This window comes from Salmo salar, chromosome 01, assembly GCF_965601325.2.
Source record: "Salmo salar chromosome 01, fSalSal1, whole genome shotgun sequence".
In the NCBI taxonomy this organism is placed as follows: domain Eukaryota; kingdom Metazoa; phylum Chordata; class Actinopteri; order Salmoniformes; family Salmonidae; genus Salmo; species Salmo salar.
Window position 1 is genome coordinate 167,204,022 of NC_138291.1, and position 20,112 is coordinate 167,224,133.

At 42.4% G+C, this 20,112-nt stretch overlaps 1 protein-coding gene across 1 annotated transcript; it reads left to right on the forward strand.

Annotated features, from left to right (window-relative positions):
- Positions 1 to 90: 90 nt before the first annotated feature.
- On the forward strand, positions 91 to 19,681 carry gnsb (glucosamine (N-acetyl)-6-sulfatase (Sanfilippo disease IIID), b). Its single transcript, NM_001173701.1, is given in 12 exon segments — positions 91 to 410; positions 1,003 to 1,062; positions 1,238 to 1,441; positions 4,395 to 4,460; positions 4,547 to 4,645; positions 15,696 to 15,946; positions 16,134 to 16,252; positions 16,559 to 16,662; positions 16,789 to 16,890; positions 17,089 to 17,199; positions 17,399 to 17,506; positions 17,750 to 19,681. Coding segments are annotated over 12 exon segments (1,557 nt in total). The 5' UTR covers positions 91 to 230; the 3' UTR covers positions 17,903 to 19,681.
- The last annotated feature ends 431 nt before the right edge of the window (positions 19,682 to 20,112 follow it).

Here is a 20,112-nt window from a genome sequence, read left to right on the forward strand (position 1 = left end):
TAAAGTTCTCCCTCTTCAATCGAGTGAAAAAAAGGTGATCATATGATCATTAGCTGGTTACTTCCTCAAACTTTTTCAGACGTCTCTTCCCTTGTGACCAGCTGCAGTGTGACTTGCATTCTGTCTGTGCCCTCTCCCGGTCCATAGGTGTTTTCATATGTACATTACTTCGCCTAGAGCAGAAAACGAAAACACCGCGCTATAACAGTGGAGCGGTAGCCAGCTAACTCATGGCAAGTTCGGGGGCAAGAACCAGACAAAAGCAGCGACAACGAACACCGAATGTGGGAGTGCGCGCAGCGTTGTTTCTCGCGCTGTTTACCTGCACGCTCAGGTGTTCGGAATGCGAAAAACCGAGCAATATCGTCCTGATTTTAGCCGATGATCAGGACGTGTACCTCGGGGGAATGGTGAGTAATTCTAGTTTGGCTGGGTTTGTTAAGAACTAAATCGAGTACGTTTTGTGCGTAAATCAAACGTATTAAAACTGTATAATGTGTAGGCTAATATAATTGTGGTGGTCCTCTGATATAGCCAGGCCTATAGTTATGGTGGGCTGACGGTGTTTTGAATGGAGGGGAACAAGCTTGATCCACTCACAGCCATGTTCATATCCTACTTTCCATACCTACATTACGTGGCTAAAGGCCTATATGTTGAGGCAGAGGGCAATAACATTGTGCGACATACAGAAGCCCACATTGTAGCAGTGACGTTCAACAAAATCAAAACCATGGTCAATATATAGGCTATAGGACTATTCATATCTTTTTGATCGTATGCTACATGCTTCTTGTGTCAGGTAGTCTATTAAAAGTATGAGAAATAGGCTACCGAATGTTTCAACCTAAAACATTTTATATCAACCTGGACCAAACAGGATGTCTAATATTTTTTCTTCTTCCTAGTGTTGTTTCGGATTAAACAAAAGTGTGTGTATTTAAGGTCTCATGTTGAGGTAAAATAAACCACTTCTCCATTTTGTGCTTCTCGGTTCAACAGACACCTATGAAGAAAACCAAAGCCTTGATTGGAGATGCTGGAGCCACCTTTTCAAATGCTGTGAGTACTGAACAGCTTCAGTCAACAACATGGTCCTCGAACCTGCACCTGTCAGTCAGTCCAACACCTAAGCCATTACACTGAGATTCCAATTGCTGGAGTTTCACTAAGGTTTTTGAGATGTCCCTAATCTCTCCTCTCCCCTCTTCTTATTTCTCCCTCCCTCTCTCTCCAGTTTACGGCGACCCCGCTGTGTTGCCCCAGTAGGAGTAGTATCCTAACGGGGCAGTACCCCCATAACCACGCAGTGAGGAACAACTCCCTGGATGGGAACTGTTCCAGCCCCCTGTGGCAGAAAGGACCAGAGACCACGGCCTTCCCTGTCTACCTCAGCAAACAGCATTACCAGACCTTCTACGCTGGGAAGTACCTCAACCAGGTAACACACACACTAGGGCTGGGAATTGCCAGGGACCTCACAATACGATATTATCATGACAATACAATACATATCGTATCGGCACCTTTCTCGTGTTTCTGTATGTATTGCGATTGTATACTGCAATTGATTGCAATTTGATGTGCCAAACATATTACTCTTATGTCTGCTGCAGAGTGACGAGAGAAAGCATGAGAACATTTGTTTTGATCAGTCATGGAAATAAAAGTGCTGAAACCCTATTGGCTCACTATTTTAAAAAGAAGATTGAGAACAAGATATAGGATGAAAAAGTTTTGCTGCAGGTACAGCCGACTAGCGCTAGCTAACGCTTCCTAGCAAAAATAAGTAAATATTCATTACCAGTCAAAAGGTTGGACACACCTACTCATTCAAGGGTTTTTCTTTATTTGTACTATTTTCTACAATAGTGAAGACACCAAAACTATGAAATAACACATATGGAATCATGTAGTAATTAAACAAAGTTTTAAACAAATCCAAATATATTTGAGATTCTTCAAAGTAGCCACCCTTTGCCTTGATGGCAGCTTTGTACACTCTTGGCATTCTCTCAACCAGTTTCATGAGGAATGCTTTTCCAACAGTCTTGAAGGAGTTCCTACATGCTGAGCACTTGTTGGTTGCTTTTCCTTCACTCTGCCATCCAACTCATCCCAAACCATCTGAATTAGGTTGAGGTCGGGTGATTTGGGGAGGCCAGGTCATCTGATGCAGCACCATCACTCTCCTTGGTCAAATAGCCCTTAGACAGCCTGGAGGTGTGTTTTGGGTCATTTGTCCTGTTGAAAAACAAATGATAGTCCCACTAAGTGTAAACCAGATGGGATGGCGTATTGCTGCAGAATGCTGTGGTAGCCATGCTGGTTAAGTGTGCCTTGAGTTCTAAATAAATCACTGACAGTGTCACCAGCTTAACACCATCCCACCTCCTCCTCCATGCTTCACGGTGGGAACAACACATGCGGAGATCATCCATTTTCCTACTCTGCGTCTCACAAAGACATGTGGTTGGAACAGAAATTCTCAAATTTGGACTCATCAGACTAAAGGACAGATTTCCACCGGTCTAATGTCCATTGCTCTGCATGGCAAGCGGTACCGGAGCACCAAGTCTATTTGACAGGACAATGACCCAAAACACAGAGCATAAGACTCCTGAACAGGTAATCAAATGGCTACCCGGACTATTTGCATTGTCCCGCCACTCCCCCCGCCAACCCCTCTTTTACGCTGCTGCTACTCTGTTTATCATCTATGCATTGTCACTTTAACTATACCTACATGTGCGTATTACCTCAATTAGCCCGACTAACTGGTGCCCCCTTACACTGACTCTATACCGGTACCACCTCTATATAGCCTCGCTACTTTTATTTTCACTGTCATTTACTATTTTCATTTTATTTTGTATTTCTTTACTTATCTATTGTTTACCTATACCTATTTTTTTGTTACTTAAATTGCACTGTTGGTTAGGGCTTGTAAGTAAGCATTTCACCTGTTGTATTCGGCGCATGTGACAAATAAACTTTGATTTGCTCGTGTTTCTTGGCCCAAGTAAGTCTCTTCTTATTGGTGTCCTTTAGTAGTGGTTTCTTTGCAGCAATTCGACCATGAAGGTCTGATTCACGCAGTCTCCTCTGAACAGTTGATATTCAAATGTGTCTGTTACTTGAACTCTGAAGTATTTATTTGGGCTGCAATCTGAGGCTGGTAACTCTAATGAACTTATCATCTGCAGCAGAGGTAACTCTGGGTCTTCCTTTCCTGTGGCGATCTTCATGAGAGACAGTTTCATCATAGCGCTTGATGGTTTTTGCGACTTGATGAAACATTCAAAGTTCTTAACATTTTCCGAATTGACTGACCTTCATGTCTTAAAGTAATGATGGACTGTCGTTTCTCTTTGCTTATTTGAGCTGTTCTTGCCATAATATGGACTTGGTCTTTTACTAAATAGGGCTATCTTCTGTATACCACCCCTACCTTGTCACAATACAACTGATTGTCTCAAACGCACTAAGAAGAAAATAAATTCCACAAATTAACATTAAACAAGGCACACCTGTTAATTGAAATGCATTCCAGGTGAGTACCTCATGAAGCTGGTTGAGAGAATGCCAAGAGTGTGCAAAGCTGTCATCAAGGCAAAGGGTGGCTACTTTGAAGAATGTCAAATATAAAATATATTTAGATTTGTTTAACACTTTTTTTTTGGTTACTACATGATTCCTTATGTGTTATTTCATAGTTTTGATGTCTTGACTATTAAATATAAATGAGTAGGTGTGTCAACTTTTGACTGGTACTAACTTATATATAAAAATAAATTGGAGTTAAAGTATCGATATGTAACTGTATTGATTTATTTTTTTTCCCCCATCATACAAACTACATGTCATCATGTGATGTTTCCCTAGGTGTTAATTGATGTGGTCATATAATCTGTGCATGAATCTACCACGGCTTCTTCCACTTTTCTGCTGGACATGCTGATGTGTCATGTCATTTTAACCCGGATGTTCACCAGGCTCAACCTGAGTTAGGCTAACTTCTGCCAAGATCATCAGATCTATGAATCACCTCAACTTCCAAACTGTATTAACAGCTCTTTATTATAGAAAAAGTAGTAAATATGTGCACATTCTTGTGGTGAAGTCAATCTCTTTTTGGCTTCATGCATTTCCTTCCCCAGATCATCTGTAATGTCATCTAGTTAGACTGTCAGTTGTTCCCAGATCTGTCTATTGTGTGTCTAGTCTTTTTGTACTTCACATCTGAGTTGGGGTCCATTCCTAACTGAATGGAACATTTGACCTTCTAATTTGTATTACTTTCTGTATTTACTGGAATTGAAATGGAATCGACCCCAACCCTGCTTCACATGTCTGTCTGTAGCACTATGTCACGTGTTCCTCTCTCTCCTCAGTACGGGAAGAAGGAAACAGGGAATGTTGGCTATGTTCCCCCAGGCTGGGACCAATGGCATGCACTGGTAAGTCCTGTACAGACACATGATATATTGGTGCATGATGATGATGTCACAGCTGTGTTGATGCTTTTGTGTGTGTGTCGTTGCAGATGGGGAACTCTCAGTACTACAACTACACTCTGTCAGTCAACGGTAAAGCGGAGCAGCACGGAGACAATTATGAAAAAGACTACCTCACAGACCTCATAGTAAGTCCTCATTCCATGCAACTGTGTGGGTGTGTGCCCTGTGAGACGTGACGCTGTAGAGCCCCTGTGAGACGTGACGCTGTAGAGCCCCTGTGAGACGTGACGCTGTAGAGCCCCTGTGAGACGTGACGCTGTAGAGCCCCTGTGAGACGTGACGCTGTAGAGCCCCTGTGAGACGTGACGCTGTAGAGCCCCTGTGACGCGGTAGAGCCCCCGTGAGACGTGACGCGGTAGCGACCCCGTGAGACGTGACGCTGCAGAGCCTTTTTGATGACAGATACAGAGATCACTTCTGTCTTGTCTTTGGGGTACCATTAAACTGAAGACATGTTTATCAATTAACTCCCTGTAATTATTATCACGCGATTAAACTGATTAATCGTTTAATTGTAATTAACTAGGAGATCGGGGCACCAAGGAGAATATTCAGATTACAAAGTTATAATTTTCCTAACATAACTTTCCTATATTATTATATAGGCCGATTATCTTCTGGTTTAAATGGTGTATTTTACCTCTAGTCCAGTCTCATTCCAAACGTCGTAAATTGTTGTATCTGCACGAACCCAGTCTTTACTAAAATCATCCATACATCAATTGTCTTAAAATCATTTATTTACTACACTAAGTAATTAACAGAAAACATACAAACAGTAATTATCGTCACAAAGGATTGGTATAGTAATGTGCCCTAATGGCTAACAGGCATGGCTGGTCTGTTAGACAATGGGTCATAAACGGTCAGCTGAGAAGGTACACAGAGTTCATTAATATTAACAATTGACAATTGAAGGCTCGCTCATTCGGGAACAATTGCAATCAATATATATTTACGCTCATGTGTCGTCGGGATCCTTGTTCGAGCGTCGTTCTGATGGAGAGTTTTCTCTCTCTCTCTCTCTCTCTCTCTCGGTTAGAATAGATCTTTCAAAGCGACATTCATTAATGTCGTTATAGAATGGATGTTTCGTTGGTCTTCGCGTTCGATGATATAATTTACTTAGCTGCAGACTAATAATTAATATCAAAGACTTGTTCTTATTCTGTCGGTATCAATAGTCTAGAAGTTAACCACGTGGTATAGTTCACTTTCAGTAGAGTACTTGGATGGTCAAACCTATTGGCCATGGAGTGGAGGCCTGGTCTAAAGAAATGTAAATCAGGGTGGGTTTTATAGTGACCCTTGAACAGGCTTGTCAAATGACGCCTGGTCCTGTCTGTGTCCCTTGGGGGGGCGTGCCGATGGCTGAGTGAAACTTGGTACAGAAATCCAATTCTATTACATTAACATCAGTACATAGCATCTCAATGTATTACAAATAGCTTTATCCTTATTAATACATTTTATACAACCATTATGATGCAAGTCTCAAGCTGAGGCTATTATATAAACAGTTTTATGGTAATATGGCTATATTGTCTCTTCTGAGTATCACAAAATTGTACCAAGCGGACCAGTTCGTAGCTGGATTCTTCACCAATCTTCCATACCTTCTCCAGAACACAAATGTCGCTTGGCTCCCCAATTCTGTGAGTTGGAAGAATTTCCTGTGTCTCTCTATGGGCCATGTGGCCAGAGACTCTCCTGGAATTTTACAACCCTTTCACACAGGGCCTGGGTTGGGGGAAAGGTAGGTTGGGGGATGGTACAAAGGGGAGGGGGTCAACTGTCCTCCCTGTACCAAAAGAGGCCAACGTCATGACACTTCCCTGAGTGGAATGTAGATTCTCAGAGAGGAGCTTTGCGTATCTGGACACTTTCCACATTACACAGAAGATAGCAAAAACCTGTCCTTCTACAAACACGTACAGTACACATACACCATATGTTTTACTATCTTTGTGGGGACCACAAATTGATTTCCATTCAAAATCTATTTTCCTTAACCCCTAAACCATCCGCATGCTCCCCACCCGAAACAGTGCGCATATTTGGGGACCCTATTTGATTATTTTCAATTCAGTCTGGTATGAGAACGGTAACCCCTATCTGTCAAAGCAGGGTGTCTTGCGGAAAGCTGAGTATCTTGACTATTGATCTGTGCCTTAAAATCTTTGGTGTGACTTACTACCATATGTGGGTATACAAATGTATAAGGGCAGGCCGAGCCGATGACCTCATTTCAAGATGGCTGCTACCTACATTCCGGTGAGCGTTGTGAAGCAGAAATAAACACAGAATACGTTGATACACACCGAAAGCCGGAACTCCACAGATCATGAGGATATCTTATTTGTCTGCCTGTGACCTACAGTTATTAATCACCAGCCCCGAGAGTCAAAATGTTTATTTTACACAACGTTTTCCCCAAACAGCAAATATCTTACAAGGTTAGCTTTGATTTGGTCTGTGTTTGTGCTGAAGCTACATGGGGGGGTATCAAATGAATCCTTAGGTTGGTAGGAACACATCTGGCCTATTGCCATGTTATCTAATTATGTGTGACTTAATGGCAACATCGACTGTCCACCGAGTGACTCTTTGCGCCTCAAAAATATGACGTTGCCTGCTTACGCGCTGTCGACATCTATTATTCAGGGGATTGGCTACTATGGCACCTTGACAGTCTTGTAGCCAATGAGATAAGCTTTCCAGGGATATGCAGTTGGCCTGGGTGGGACAAAGCAAGGCCTAGAACCTTTTATGCTTAATGCGAACTATTGCTACCTGGCTCAGAGATGCGTTGAGCACGCTACATTACATTGTAAACAGATTTCATCGCTTTCATTTTGCTTTAGCATGAAAGATGGCTTCTGAAGGGGGGAAAAAAGGTCAAAACTAAGAATATCGAACAGGAAGCTAAAAACAAGACAGATATTAATAAGTATTCCGACATAGAAGCTTTGAATAAAATACTGGTTGGACTCGGCTCGGGAACAATTTGGACAACAAGGATTTCGACTCGGCCGACGAATATTGCTTTCTAGAAGGATTGGATCCACTGTTAGATCTGTAAGTAAATCATTTTCATGACTTTATATAGCTAACTTACTATATGTATTTCGTTTTTTATAAGTTGTCTGCTTTTTGTGCTTTGGATTTAGTTTACGTAGGCCTATGTAACATCATTCCAATGTTATATAATTCCAAAGTAGTTATTGTGTATGCTTCATATTAGTTTGCTGTTTCATTCCTGTAACTTTAGAGAGGCTATTAAACTCTCATGGCCATTGTTTATTTGTGGTTCTCAAATCTGCCTTTGTCTCCAAAGTGTTAATGTTTGCCATGTGTGTGCTTCACACCTTCTATGTGAGTCACTGTACAGACAGTTTAGACTTTGTGTTTTTTACTTTACAGTAATGTAGTTCTGTAAATTGTCAACTGTAATTCTGTGTGTCTTACAATAATATATTTCTTTATTTTATTCACCACAGAGTGGAGGATGCAGAGGATTTGGATGATGACGTTTGGGAGCCACTCCTCCCCAGCAAGCGCCCCCGGTCAAGGTCTTCACCCCCCCACTGCTATGTCAATCACCATGTCTGGTGGTTCTACATCCACTTTTAATAGACCTCTTGAAAAAGAAAATACGGGCTTGTGGCACCATTCATCCTAACAGAATCAGTTTCCACAAGACCTAGGTAAACAATATGACAAAGACAGCGGAGAGGGGGACCATATGTTGGATCAGTACTAACAAGCTGCTTTTTGTGAAATGGAAGTAACCATACTCACCACACAGCATAAGACATTCAATTATGACCATGTCTCGAGGGTGAAAAAGGAAGAATGTCCCCGTTTCTGTGAAGGACTACAATGCCAGCATGGGGGTGTCGACCTATCTGATGCTCTGATAGGCTACTACCAGGTCCTCCACAAGACCAGGAAGTGGTATAAGACTTTTTCTTAAAACTTTGTGGACATTGCTACAGTAAATGCTTTCATTCTCCACAAGCAAAAGGTCAAACCCCTCTCTCCCAGTTGGCTTTCCAAGAGCAGCTGGTGTTGGAAATGGCTAAATTGGTGCCCCAAAGCAACCTCACAACCATCACCTGACCTGACCCCTCACTCAAGGTGAGTGCCACTATCCAACATGCATGACAAAAGGAAGAACTGCAAGTATTGAACAGATCTTCTGTTATAAATGGCAGTTTGTTTTGTTTCCTGGCAGCGTTTTTGAAGCAGTCCTTCTATCACGACATGCACAAGCTACGGTGAATGTGAAATCTAATCATCTACACCTGGGATGTAAAACGAACACGAATGTCATTTGTAAATAGTTTAGGATATTTATATTTTTGCACCTTTTTTGTTGTTGTTGTGAAGGACACGTGTAACAGTCTAGCTTCCGTCCCTCTCCTCACCCCAACCTGGGCTTGAACCAGGGACCCTCTGCACACATCAACAACAGTCACCCACGAAGCATTGTTACCCATCGCGCCACAAAAGCCGCGGCAAGGGGAACAACTACTTCAGGTCTCAGAGCGAGTGACGTCACCCAATTGAAACGCTATTAGCGCGCACCACCGCTAACTAACTAGCCATTTCACATCGGTTATACATGTGTAACCAAGTTTGTGTTTGATAAGACATTTTTATATATTTATGTACAGTAGCAGTTAAAAGTTTGGACACCTACTCATTCAAGGGTTTTTCTCTATTTTTACTATTTTCTACATTGTAGAATAATAGTGAAGACATCAACTATGGAATCATTTAGTAACGAAGAAAGTGTTTAACAAATCCAAATATATTTGAGATTCTGCAAAGTAGCCACCCTTTGCCTTGATGATAGCGTTGCACACTCTTGGCATTCTCTCAACCAGCCTCATCTGGAATGCTTTTCCAACAGTCTTGAAGGAGTTCCCACATATGCTGAGCACTTGTTGACTGCTTTTCCTTCACTCTGCAGTCTATCAATCCCATTTTTTTCCTGATATTTTTCACTTGTTGTGGAAGCCATCTGATGTGTTTCCAGCTCTGGGCATCAATAATTCACACTGATGGCTTTAAAAATGAAAAAAATGTTATTTTGTGTGTGCTTGATCTTGTGTATTCTGAACTATGTAAGGGTGTATGTGACACAGGAGGTTGGTGGCACCTTAATTGTACAATACACAGTACAATGCCACAACATATCTACAATACCAAATCCATAATACAGCAATGCACGAGTGTGTGTCTTCAGTCTGCGCTGTTCCATAAGGTGCAGTTTTTAAAGCTGATTTTATTGCTTGCTTTTTTTTATTATTATTTTTTCATTCATCAGTTACTTGATGTGAAATAGCGTTCTTTGCTGCTCTGTTCTGGCCAACTGTAATTTGCCTATGTCCCTCTTAGTGGCACTTGATCATATGACTGGGCAGTAGTCCAGGTGCAACAACTAGGGCCTGTAGGACTTTGGTTGATAGCGATGTCAAGAAGGCAGAGAAGCACTTTATTATGGACAGGCCTCTCCCCATTTTAGCTACCGTTGCATAAATATGTTTTGACCATGACAGTTTACAATCCAGGGTTGCACCGTTAAGTCTCCTTCAACTTGCTAAATTGCCACATTATTCATTACACGACTTAGTTGAGGTTTAGTGAATGATTTGTCCCAAATACAATGCGTTTAGTTTTTTTCAATATTTAGGACCATCTTATTGAACAGTTAATGAAATGGCTACACGTACTATTTACATTGACCCCCTTTTATTATATATATTTTTTATTTTGGAAAATGCAAGGTATTGATGGCAATGTTTTGTTTTGGTGGGGAATCTGTCTCTTGCATTCTTCCTTCTCGTGCGTGCCTTTGCTTCTCACAAGGGAACAACCGAACTCAATCAGTGTGGCTTTGAATGTTGCTAGGTTTCTCGTGGGCATTGATTTGCACCAAGTTTGGCGTGGATATAAAGGATGTGCCCTGGGGAATGCCTGACTCTACCCAGATTATGTTGGAGAGGCTTCCATTAAAGAACACCCTCTGTGTTCTGTTAGATGGGTAACACGATATAGCAGCAGATGTAAAGCCATAACACATACATTTTTACAGCAGCAGATTATGATCAATAATGTCAAAAGCTTCACTGAAGTCTAACTAAACAGCTCCCACAATCTTCTTATCAATTTCCTTCAGCCAATCATCAGTCATTTGTGTAAGTGCCATACATGTTGAGTGCTCTTCCCTATAAGTGTGCTGAAAGTCTTGTTAATTTGTTTACTGTGAAATAGCATTGAATCTGGTCAAACACCATTTTTTCCCCAGAAGTTTAGTAAGGGTTGGTAACGGGCTGATTGGTCAGCTGTTTGAGCCAGTAAAGGGTGCTTTGCTATTCTTGGGTAGTGGAATGACTTGCTTCCTTCCAGGTCTGTAAGCTTAGATGAAAGAGATTGTAAATAGGAGTGGTAATGTAGTCCGCTATCATCCTCAGTAATTTTCCATCGAAGTTGTCAGACCCAGATGGCTGTTTCTTTATTTTCCATATTGTGTGTGGTTAATGAGTGATTATTCTCCGGCAGTTAGTCTTCTTACCTATGTGTGTCTGCATGTATATCCCACCCCTGGTCATGTGACTTGGTCAACTTTCTGCTTGGCTGGCCCTTTGAAAGGGTGAAACTGTCTCTTAACCCATGGTGAATCAGCTCCACAGGCACTTTACTTTAAAGCTTCAGTTTAGCTGTGTTTATGTATGTAAAAGATGCCTGTTACTTACAAATGTCAATGAACGGATCTTGAACTTGTCTGTAAGAGTTTGGTAGCTGACAATGTCACAATTGATGCACAGGCTTAAATGGGGCCGTGAGTTGGCTGGGTGGCCAGATGGCTACCAAAAATGACAAGAAACTGCGATGTGGGGAATCATAGTTTCATCTTGTTCTTAATACCGTGTTTTGACTGATTTCATGTCAATGCTAATAGGGCAAAAAATTCTAGCTGGCTAACTAACCAACAACTGTAACAATGTGTTTGAGACAAAAGTGCTCATTGAAAACATAAATGCATTTGCACAATAACCATTGGAGATGAAATATAGTTTACATGTCAACAACCCAGTCTGTTTAATAAAAAAAAAAGAATATTAGGCCATCTTTATGATTAACACATTTATTCTGGATAAAAAAAACATACATGTACAAATGGTGCGACGTCTACAATTAGTTTTCTAAAATTTAACACCTTTTGTGATCATAAACCCAGAGCCATATGCTGTATGACGGAAACTCTGAGCCTCAGAGTAAAGAGAAAACAATTTGTGTAGAGCTTTCCTATTGGTTGGTTCTGATACATTCCAAGTAGGAATCTCATTTTTTCCCCCCCCTTTTTTATTATTTTCCCCTAACCCTACCACCCCTCCTAATTGGAGTAAACTAATAGACAACAATACTTCTACTTTCAGCTTATACATACTATATGCAGTTTACGGACACAGTCTATTTTACAGTAGTTATCTTTTGTGTGTTTTTAGTCCCATCCTTCAGCTACCCTCGACAACTCCCATCTATCTCTGAAGACCGTCCCGTTTTGATTTCTATTTGCCATATATTTTTTAACTTTGCTATGATGCCCCATAGTTGCACACATGTCGGTTTGGTTGCTAAACAACCAACCCGTCTGCTGTTTTAGATGCATATTTTATACAGCGCATTTGGAAAGTATTCAGACCACTTTACTTTTCCCACATTTTGGTACGTTACAGCCTTATTCAAACATGTATTTAAATAAAAAAAGACTTGAAATTGAGCTCAGGTGCATCCTGTTTCCATTGATCATCCTTGATGTTTCTACAACTTGATTGGAGTCCACCTGTGGTAAATTCAATTGATTGGACATGATTTTGGAAGAAACACACCTGTCTATATAAGGTCCCACAGTTGACGGTACATGTCAGAGCAAAAACCAAGCCATGAGGTCAAAGGAATTGTCCGTAGAGCTCCGAGACAGGATTGTGTTGAGCCACAGATCTGAGTAAGGGTACCAAAATATTTCTGCAGCATTGTAGGTCCCCAAGAACAGTGGTCTCCATCATTCTTAAAAGGAAGATGTTTGGAACTGGCAAGGCTCTTCCTAGAGCTGGCCAATCGTGGGAGAAGGAAGGGCCTTGGTCGGGGAGGTGACCAAGAGCCTGATGGTCACTCTGATAGAGCTCCAGAGTTCCTCTGTGGAGATGGGAGAACCTTCCAGAAGGACACTGATCTCTGCAGCACTCCATCAATCAGGCCTTTAGCTGATATCTCAAAGTGCTGTACAGAAACCCAGCCTAAAACCCCAAACAGCAAGCAATGCAGGTATAGAAGCACAGTGGCTAGGAAAAACTCCCTAGAAAGGCCAGAACCTAGGAAGAAACCTAGAGAGGAACCAGGCTATGAGGGGTGGCCAGTCCTCTTCTGGCTGTGCCGGGCGGAGATTATAACAGAACATGGCCAAGATGTTCAAATGTTCATAAATGACCAGCATGGTCAAATAATAATAATCACAGTAGTTGTCGAGGGTGGAACAAGTCAGCACCTCAGGAGTAAATGTCAGTTGGCTTTTCATAGCCGATCATTGACAGTATCTCTACCGCTCTTGCAGTCTCTAGAGAGTTGAAAACAGCAGGTCTGGGACAGGTAGCACGTCCGGTGAACAGGTCAGGGTTCCATAGCCGCAGGCAGAACAGTTGAAACTGGAGCAGCAGCACGGCCAGGTGGACTGGGGACAGCAAGGAGTCATCATGCCAGGTAGTCCTGAGGCATGGTCCTAGGGCTCAGGTCCCCCGAGAGAGACAATTAGGGAGAGCATACCTAAATTCACAGAGGACACCGAATAAGACAGGAGAAATACTCCAGATATAACAGACTGACCCTAGCCCCCCGACACAAACTACTGCAGCATAAATACTGGAGGCTGAGACAGGAGGGGTCAGGAGACACTGTGGCCCCAGCCGATGATACCCCCGGACAGGGCCAAACAGGCAGGATATAACCCAACCCACTTGGCCAAAGCACAGCCCCCACACCACTAGAGGGATATCTTCAACCACTAACTTACCATCCTGAGACAAGGCCGAGTATAGCCCACAAATATCTCCGCCACGACGCCAGGACAGCGGAGTCAATCACCACCTTCCGGAGACACCTGAAACCCCACCTCTTTAAGGAATACCTAGGATAGGATAAAGTAATCCTTCTAACCCCCCCCCTTAAAACATTTAGATGCACTATTGTAAAGTGGTTGTTCCACTGGATATCATAAGGTGAATGCACCATTTTGTAAGTCGCTCTGGATAAGAGCGTCTGCTAAATGACTTAAATGTAAATGTAAATGTAGATTAGCAGTAAAACCTTGAAATCAGCCCTTGCCTTAACAGGAAGCCAGTGTAGGGAGGCTAGCACTGGAGTAATATGATCAAATTCTGCAGTAAAAAGCACGACAGCCGCTTGAAGTTTGACGAAAGGCACCTAAAGGACACTCAGGCCATGAGAAATAAGATTCTCTGGTCTGATGAATCCAAGATTTAACTATGGCCTAAATGCCAAGTGTCACGTCTGGAGGAAACCTTGCACCCTCCCTACGGTGAAGTGGCAGAATCATCCCTATGGTGGTGGCAGCATCATGCTGTGGGAATGTTTTTCAGCGGCAGGGACTGGGAGACTTGTCAGGATCGAGGGAAAGATGAATGGAGCAAAGCACGATCCTTGACGAAAACCTGCTCCAGAGCGCTCATGACTTCAGACTGGGGCGATGGTTCACCTTCCAACAGGACAATGACCCTAAGCACACAGCCAAGACAACGCATGAGTGGCTTCGGGACAAGTCTCAATGTCCTTGAGTGGCCCAGCCAGTGCCTGTACTTCAACCCGATCAAACATCTCTGGAGAGACCTGAAAATAGCTGTGCAGCGACACTCCCCATCCAACCTGACAGAGCTTGAGAGGATCTGCAGAACAGAATGGGAGAAACTCTCCAATTACAGGTGTGCCAAGCTTGTAGTTTCATATCAAAGAAGACTCGATGCTGTAATCGCTGCCAAAGGTGCTTCAACAAAGTACTGCTTAAAGGGTCTGAATACTTAAGTAAACGGTACCGGAGTGCCAAGTCTAGGTCCAAGAGGCTTCTAAACAGCTTCTACCCCCAAACCATAAGACTCCTGAATATCTAGTCAAATGGCTACCCAAACTATTTGCATTGCCCCTCTCGCCCTCTTTACACCACTGCTACTCTCTGTTGTCGTCTATGCATAAACACTTTAATAACTCTACCTACATGTACATATTACCTCGACTAACCGGTGCCCCCGCACATTGACTCTATATCGGTACCCCCCTGTATATAGTCTCGCTATTGTTATTTTACTGCTGCTCTTTAATTACTTGTTACTTTTCTCTTGTTCTTATCCGTATTTGTTTTTTTAAACTGCATTGTTTGTTAGAGGCTCGTAAGTAAGCATTTCACTGTAAGGTCTACACCTGTTGTATTCGGCGCATGTGACTAATAAAATGTGATATTTCAGTTTAATTTTTAAACAATTTGCATAAATTTCTAAAAACCTGTTTTTCTTTGTCATTATGGGGTATTGTGTGTAGATGGATGAGGAGAAAACCCAATTTTAATACATTTTATAAGGCTGCAATGTAACAAAGGAGAGGGGGAGAGGGAGTGGAAAGTCAAGGGGTCTGAATACTTTCTGAATGCACTGTATGGATATTTAGCAGAAATGTTCATTTAGTAGCTATTTAGTGTTCACATTTATGAAGCATACTGTTTTTTTTGCCAGCACCATGCTCCAATACACTGAGCCATCTGAACCAGGACCAGAACTAAGCCTGTAATGTTTCACAGATGTGTTGTGCAACTCACCACTTGTCTTCGTTCCAACTCCTCCAGTTCATTACATGGCCGGTCTGGTTTTGTTTTGTCCGCCACCACTCCGACTATTGTCTCTGGATGCCTGAGAGGAGTTTTGTCTCGACGTTCCAAAAATATATTCCCCCAGTCTTGTTTGGGTTCTAACTACTATAAGTTACAGGTTTTAGTTTGGTTTTTCATATAACAAAAGCTCATCTGGCTGTGTTGTGATTGTTAGGATTTGATTAAAGCACCTGATTTTTAAAATCTTTGCTCTCTCTTTAATGTTGTCTCTCCAGTTGAACAGATCTCTCCATTTCCTGGATGACAGGAGTCCCCAGCGTCCGTTCTTCATCATGTTGTCCCCTCCCGCCCCTCACTCACCCTGGACCGCCGCACCTCAGTATGAGAAAAACTTTGCAGATGTCAAAGCCCCCCGGGATGGTAGCTTTGACAAACCCGGGAAGGATAAACACTGGTTGTTGCGCCAGCCTAGCAACCCCATGCCCAGCACCTCCCTGAACTTCCTGGATAATGCCTACAGGAAAAGGTACAACAGCCAATCAAATAATCCTGATACACTTTTCATAATACACCCAGCTAATCAAATCACTGTTCTCCATCGCAATAAACCTCTCATAATACTCACCTGGATACAATTGTAGCAAAATATAAAAATGTTCTTATCTCAAGTCTGATTTTCCAGTAATGGTTGTAATTCCCCTCCCGTACTGCAGGTGGCAGACCCTGCTGTCAGTGGACGACATGGTGGAGGTGCTGGTCAAGAAACTAGAAGAGTTGAAGGAGCTCAACAACACCTACATCTTCTACACTTCTGACAATGGCTACCACACCGGTAAGTGTGGGTGTATGTGTCTGTCTGCCTGTTTATATTTGGTATCTGTTTGTTTCACACCTGCAGTAACCCCCTTCCTCTGGTTGATGTAACAGTTCAACTTCACAGCTCGACTTCACAACAAACAGACCCCTAGTATCAACTTCACATCTGTCAGATTATTAAAAGCTACGTTTGGGAAACGTAATGAAATCCCCAGTTTTCTGTATCAGGATATGTCACCACTCTCAACAGGAATGTTCTCTAGTGATGTATTCTAGTGGCATTCTAAGGTATTCTGTGCCTTTTATGGTCACTGTCTCCCAGGTCAATTCTCTCTGCCCATTGACAAGAGACAATTGTACGACTTTGATATCAGGATCCCTCTCATGGTGCGTGGGCCAGGCATCAAACCCCAACAGACACTCCCGGTGAGTCCCTAGCTCCATTTATCTATCTATCAATCCACTTATTATCCATCAACCACACATCCATCTATGCTCTCATTCCACTTTTCCATCCATACTTACCTGTGTGTGGTGTGTGTCTTCCTCCAGGCCCCGGTGTTGAACATAGACCTGGCACCCACTTTTCTGGACATCTCCGGACTCAACCTCTCCTTTGTTAATATGGATGGACAGTCCTTCCTCTCTCAGATGGTGAGCTAAATGACTGTCTACCTCCTATCTTTTGTCTCGGAGTGTTTTGGATTGACAGTCCTTCCTCTCTAATGGTCAATTAGGTTACTTATTGTTCTCTCTGTCCATTTATCGTCTTCGTCTGTCTGTGTGTCTGCAGGTTATCAATCCACCTCTCTCTATGTAACAGTCTGTCCATCTGACTCTGTCTCTTTGTAGGCCCCTGAGCTGCGTAACGGTACAGCTCGCCCCTACTTCCTGGTAGAGTACACAGGAGAGGGACACCTTGACCCTGACCCCGCCTGCCCTAAACTGGGCCCTGGTCTGTCAGTGAGTTACCCCTTTACAATACCCTTGTTACCACTTACAATGAACTCATGTAATTGCCCTGTTGTCCTACCCTCCAGCAGCAGTTGACTGACTCTTTTAGTACTGTACATTATTCCTGTAGTAGAGGCAATAGTCCCACTGAAGTGCAGCTCTGTGTCTTGGAGGAATGCAAAATGTCTCTTGTTCTTCTTCGCTCCAGCAATGTTTCCCAGACTGTGTGTGTGAGGACGCCTACAACAACACCTATGCCTGTGTTAGGACCCTGGTTGAACACAACCTGCAGTACTGCGAGTTTGCAGACAGTGAGGTGTGTGTGTGTGTGTGTGGGCATGTGCATTTGTCATGTTTTTATGACTTACAGTAGCAGTTTGGTCTGTTAGTAGTTTTATGCAGAGCCATATATGTAAAGACTGTATATGGCTCTGTTTTATGTACCGTTTTTAAATGAACTTTGGAAGTGTACTACCTAGCTTATTTAGTACATGTTGTCTTGTTTCTATGGATTTTAATGAGTAATTGACCTCTCAATCTGTTTTCTCTCTCTCCTCAGTCATTTGTGGAGGTATATAACTTGACCTCTGACCCGCACCAATTGGAGAACATTGTTAAGAAGGTTGACCCCACCCTCCTCCAGGCCATGAACCAACGGCTGATCAAGCTGCAGTCATGCGAGGGCGACAGCTGCCGCGCCACCAAGATTTAACCAATCACACTGCAAGCAGGGCGGGACCATAGCCTAGTGCCAACGTCCAATCCCAAATTGACCCCATAGCCCCTTATCCATATGCAACCAAATGTAGATCTGAAAGGTATTAACAATATGGCGACGAGCTTGTTTGAGATGGCATACAAAATGCCTCTAAAGCAGTAGGTGACGGTTGGGAGGTACATCTGTGACCACAATGTTGGACACCATCAGAGGCTTTCCCAAAGCACGGCTCATATCAATATGGTTGTCAATGTTTAGAAAATCCCCATTAGAATGTGAAAATAAGGTCCATTTTTATAGATTTGGCATAATATTCACCAGATTGCTTGTGGCGTAATGCTCCTTTTCAGATCTACACAAGTGCCTAGGAGCAAGGGCTAGAGAGGTTGATTTGGGAGCATAGTGAGCACTGTTCCACCTGAACTGTGCTGATGTTTCACTCTATGTGGATGGACTAACTCTCGACCTACCCTCAGTCCATCCACATACTGTGAAGTTATTGTGTTGGCAGACATGTTGCACTGTATAGACTCCTTGGGTGTGTTCCAGAGACACATTTTCCATGCAGATGATGATAATTTGGTGGGTGCTTATATTTGTCCTATTTCACTCGCATGTGTGAATTGGAATTTAAGGAACCACATCAATATGTTCTAATAATAATAAAATATGCAGAAAATGTACCTGGAACACACTCTTTATCATGATTGTTCTTTTATATCTGAGTACAGGGTCTGGCATCCAATCAGAACCTTTTTCTCACTAGCCAGAGCTAATCAGAAGTCTGTCATAACCACCGAAAGGAAGATGTTGCAATGGCAATGTAGAGGTTTTGAACCAATTTAGCCCAAGGTTTACCGGAGTAAGATGAAGTTGTCCCTAGACACTGATCTCGGTTTTTTGTTTTCCCCTCAATGCTTTTTACCATCAATCCCATTTAACCAACCTGCCTTTCCCCTTGCTTTATGGTCTTGTTCACACTGTGGGTGGCGAAGTAGCTACTTCTCGCCCAATGGAATGACTTCCCTGTGTTTGCCACTAGCTGTATTTATGGAGCATAACGAAGATGAGAGCTGTGTTTTACATTTTAGTCTATGAGCACTTTTCCAGGGAAAGTGAGAGGTGAAAGAAGGGAAAACTGAATGAGCCTGTTCCTTCAGAATGTGAGCCGAGGACAAGTGGTATTTGTCCTATCTTTGCTGTTTGTGTGCCTCCAAACCTGCTTTGCAATAAGCTGTACTTTCCATTTAGTGTGCACTTGTTGACTTTGTGGCTTTCAGAGTAAATTACTGGTATTATAAGACATTAACTCCCTTTAGTTCATGTCTATACTGATCCAATGGTATTAAATGTATGGGGAGGAGTGTACAAGTGCACACTTCAGAAGAAAGAACAGATTTGGACACAGGCAAAGTGTTTGAGAATGTGAAGTTTACTGTTGGTGTAAACAATGTTCTACAATGAGTGATACAATCTGAGTATTAACCATTACAGTAGCAATGAGACCCTTTTTTCAAAATAAATCAAGAGGGACATTTTCCTAGATGTAGATCAGACAAATGTTGTATTCGTGTGGAATCGTTGAAGTTGTTTTTAAAAATCAATGTGGCCTTACGGACAGGAATATATCACTGATATTTAAGGGAATTTTTCATACTCTAACCTTTGATATGGACGAAAATGATGTAATCCAGGTGCCTTGTCTTTTTGCACTGAAGCAGCTTTTCAATGTGACATCGTCGTGAGAAATCAATAAACGAAAATTCAGTGGAATGCTTTTTCATAAGTACGTTTAACTCCAACACATGATTTACAAGTAGTGAATAGTTAGACTGGAATGAAATTCAAAGAGATGGAAAAACAATGGGGCCTGTTCAGGGGGGTGCAATGTGTTACAGAATGCTCTGAAAAAATGTATGGTCTGGCTGTCAGTACCACCACCTTTGGCGCACATACCTACCACTAACTATCTGGGTTTGAATCTGACCCAATGCCTATTTGTAACACGCTCTCCTACCTTTCTTACTTCCTTCTCCTTAAAAAGAGATGTAGTACATCGGAACAGATTGTCTGCTGTGTAGGATAGACACGTGTCACTTGTATACATTATATTTATTTTCACTAAGTAGACATTTCACCTGACTGAATACACAGGTGTACTGCTGTTAACCTGAAGATAACATTATCTGGTAGTCTGTCTATTC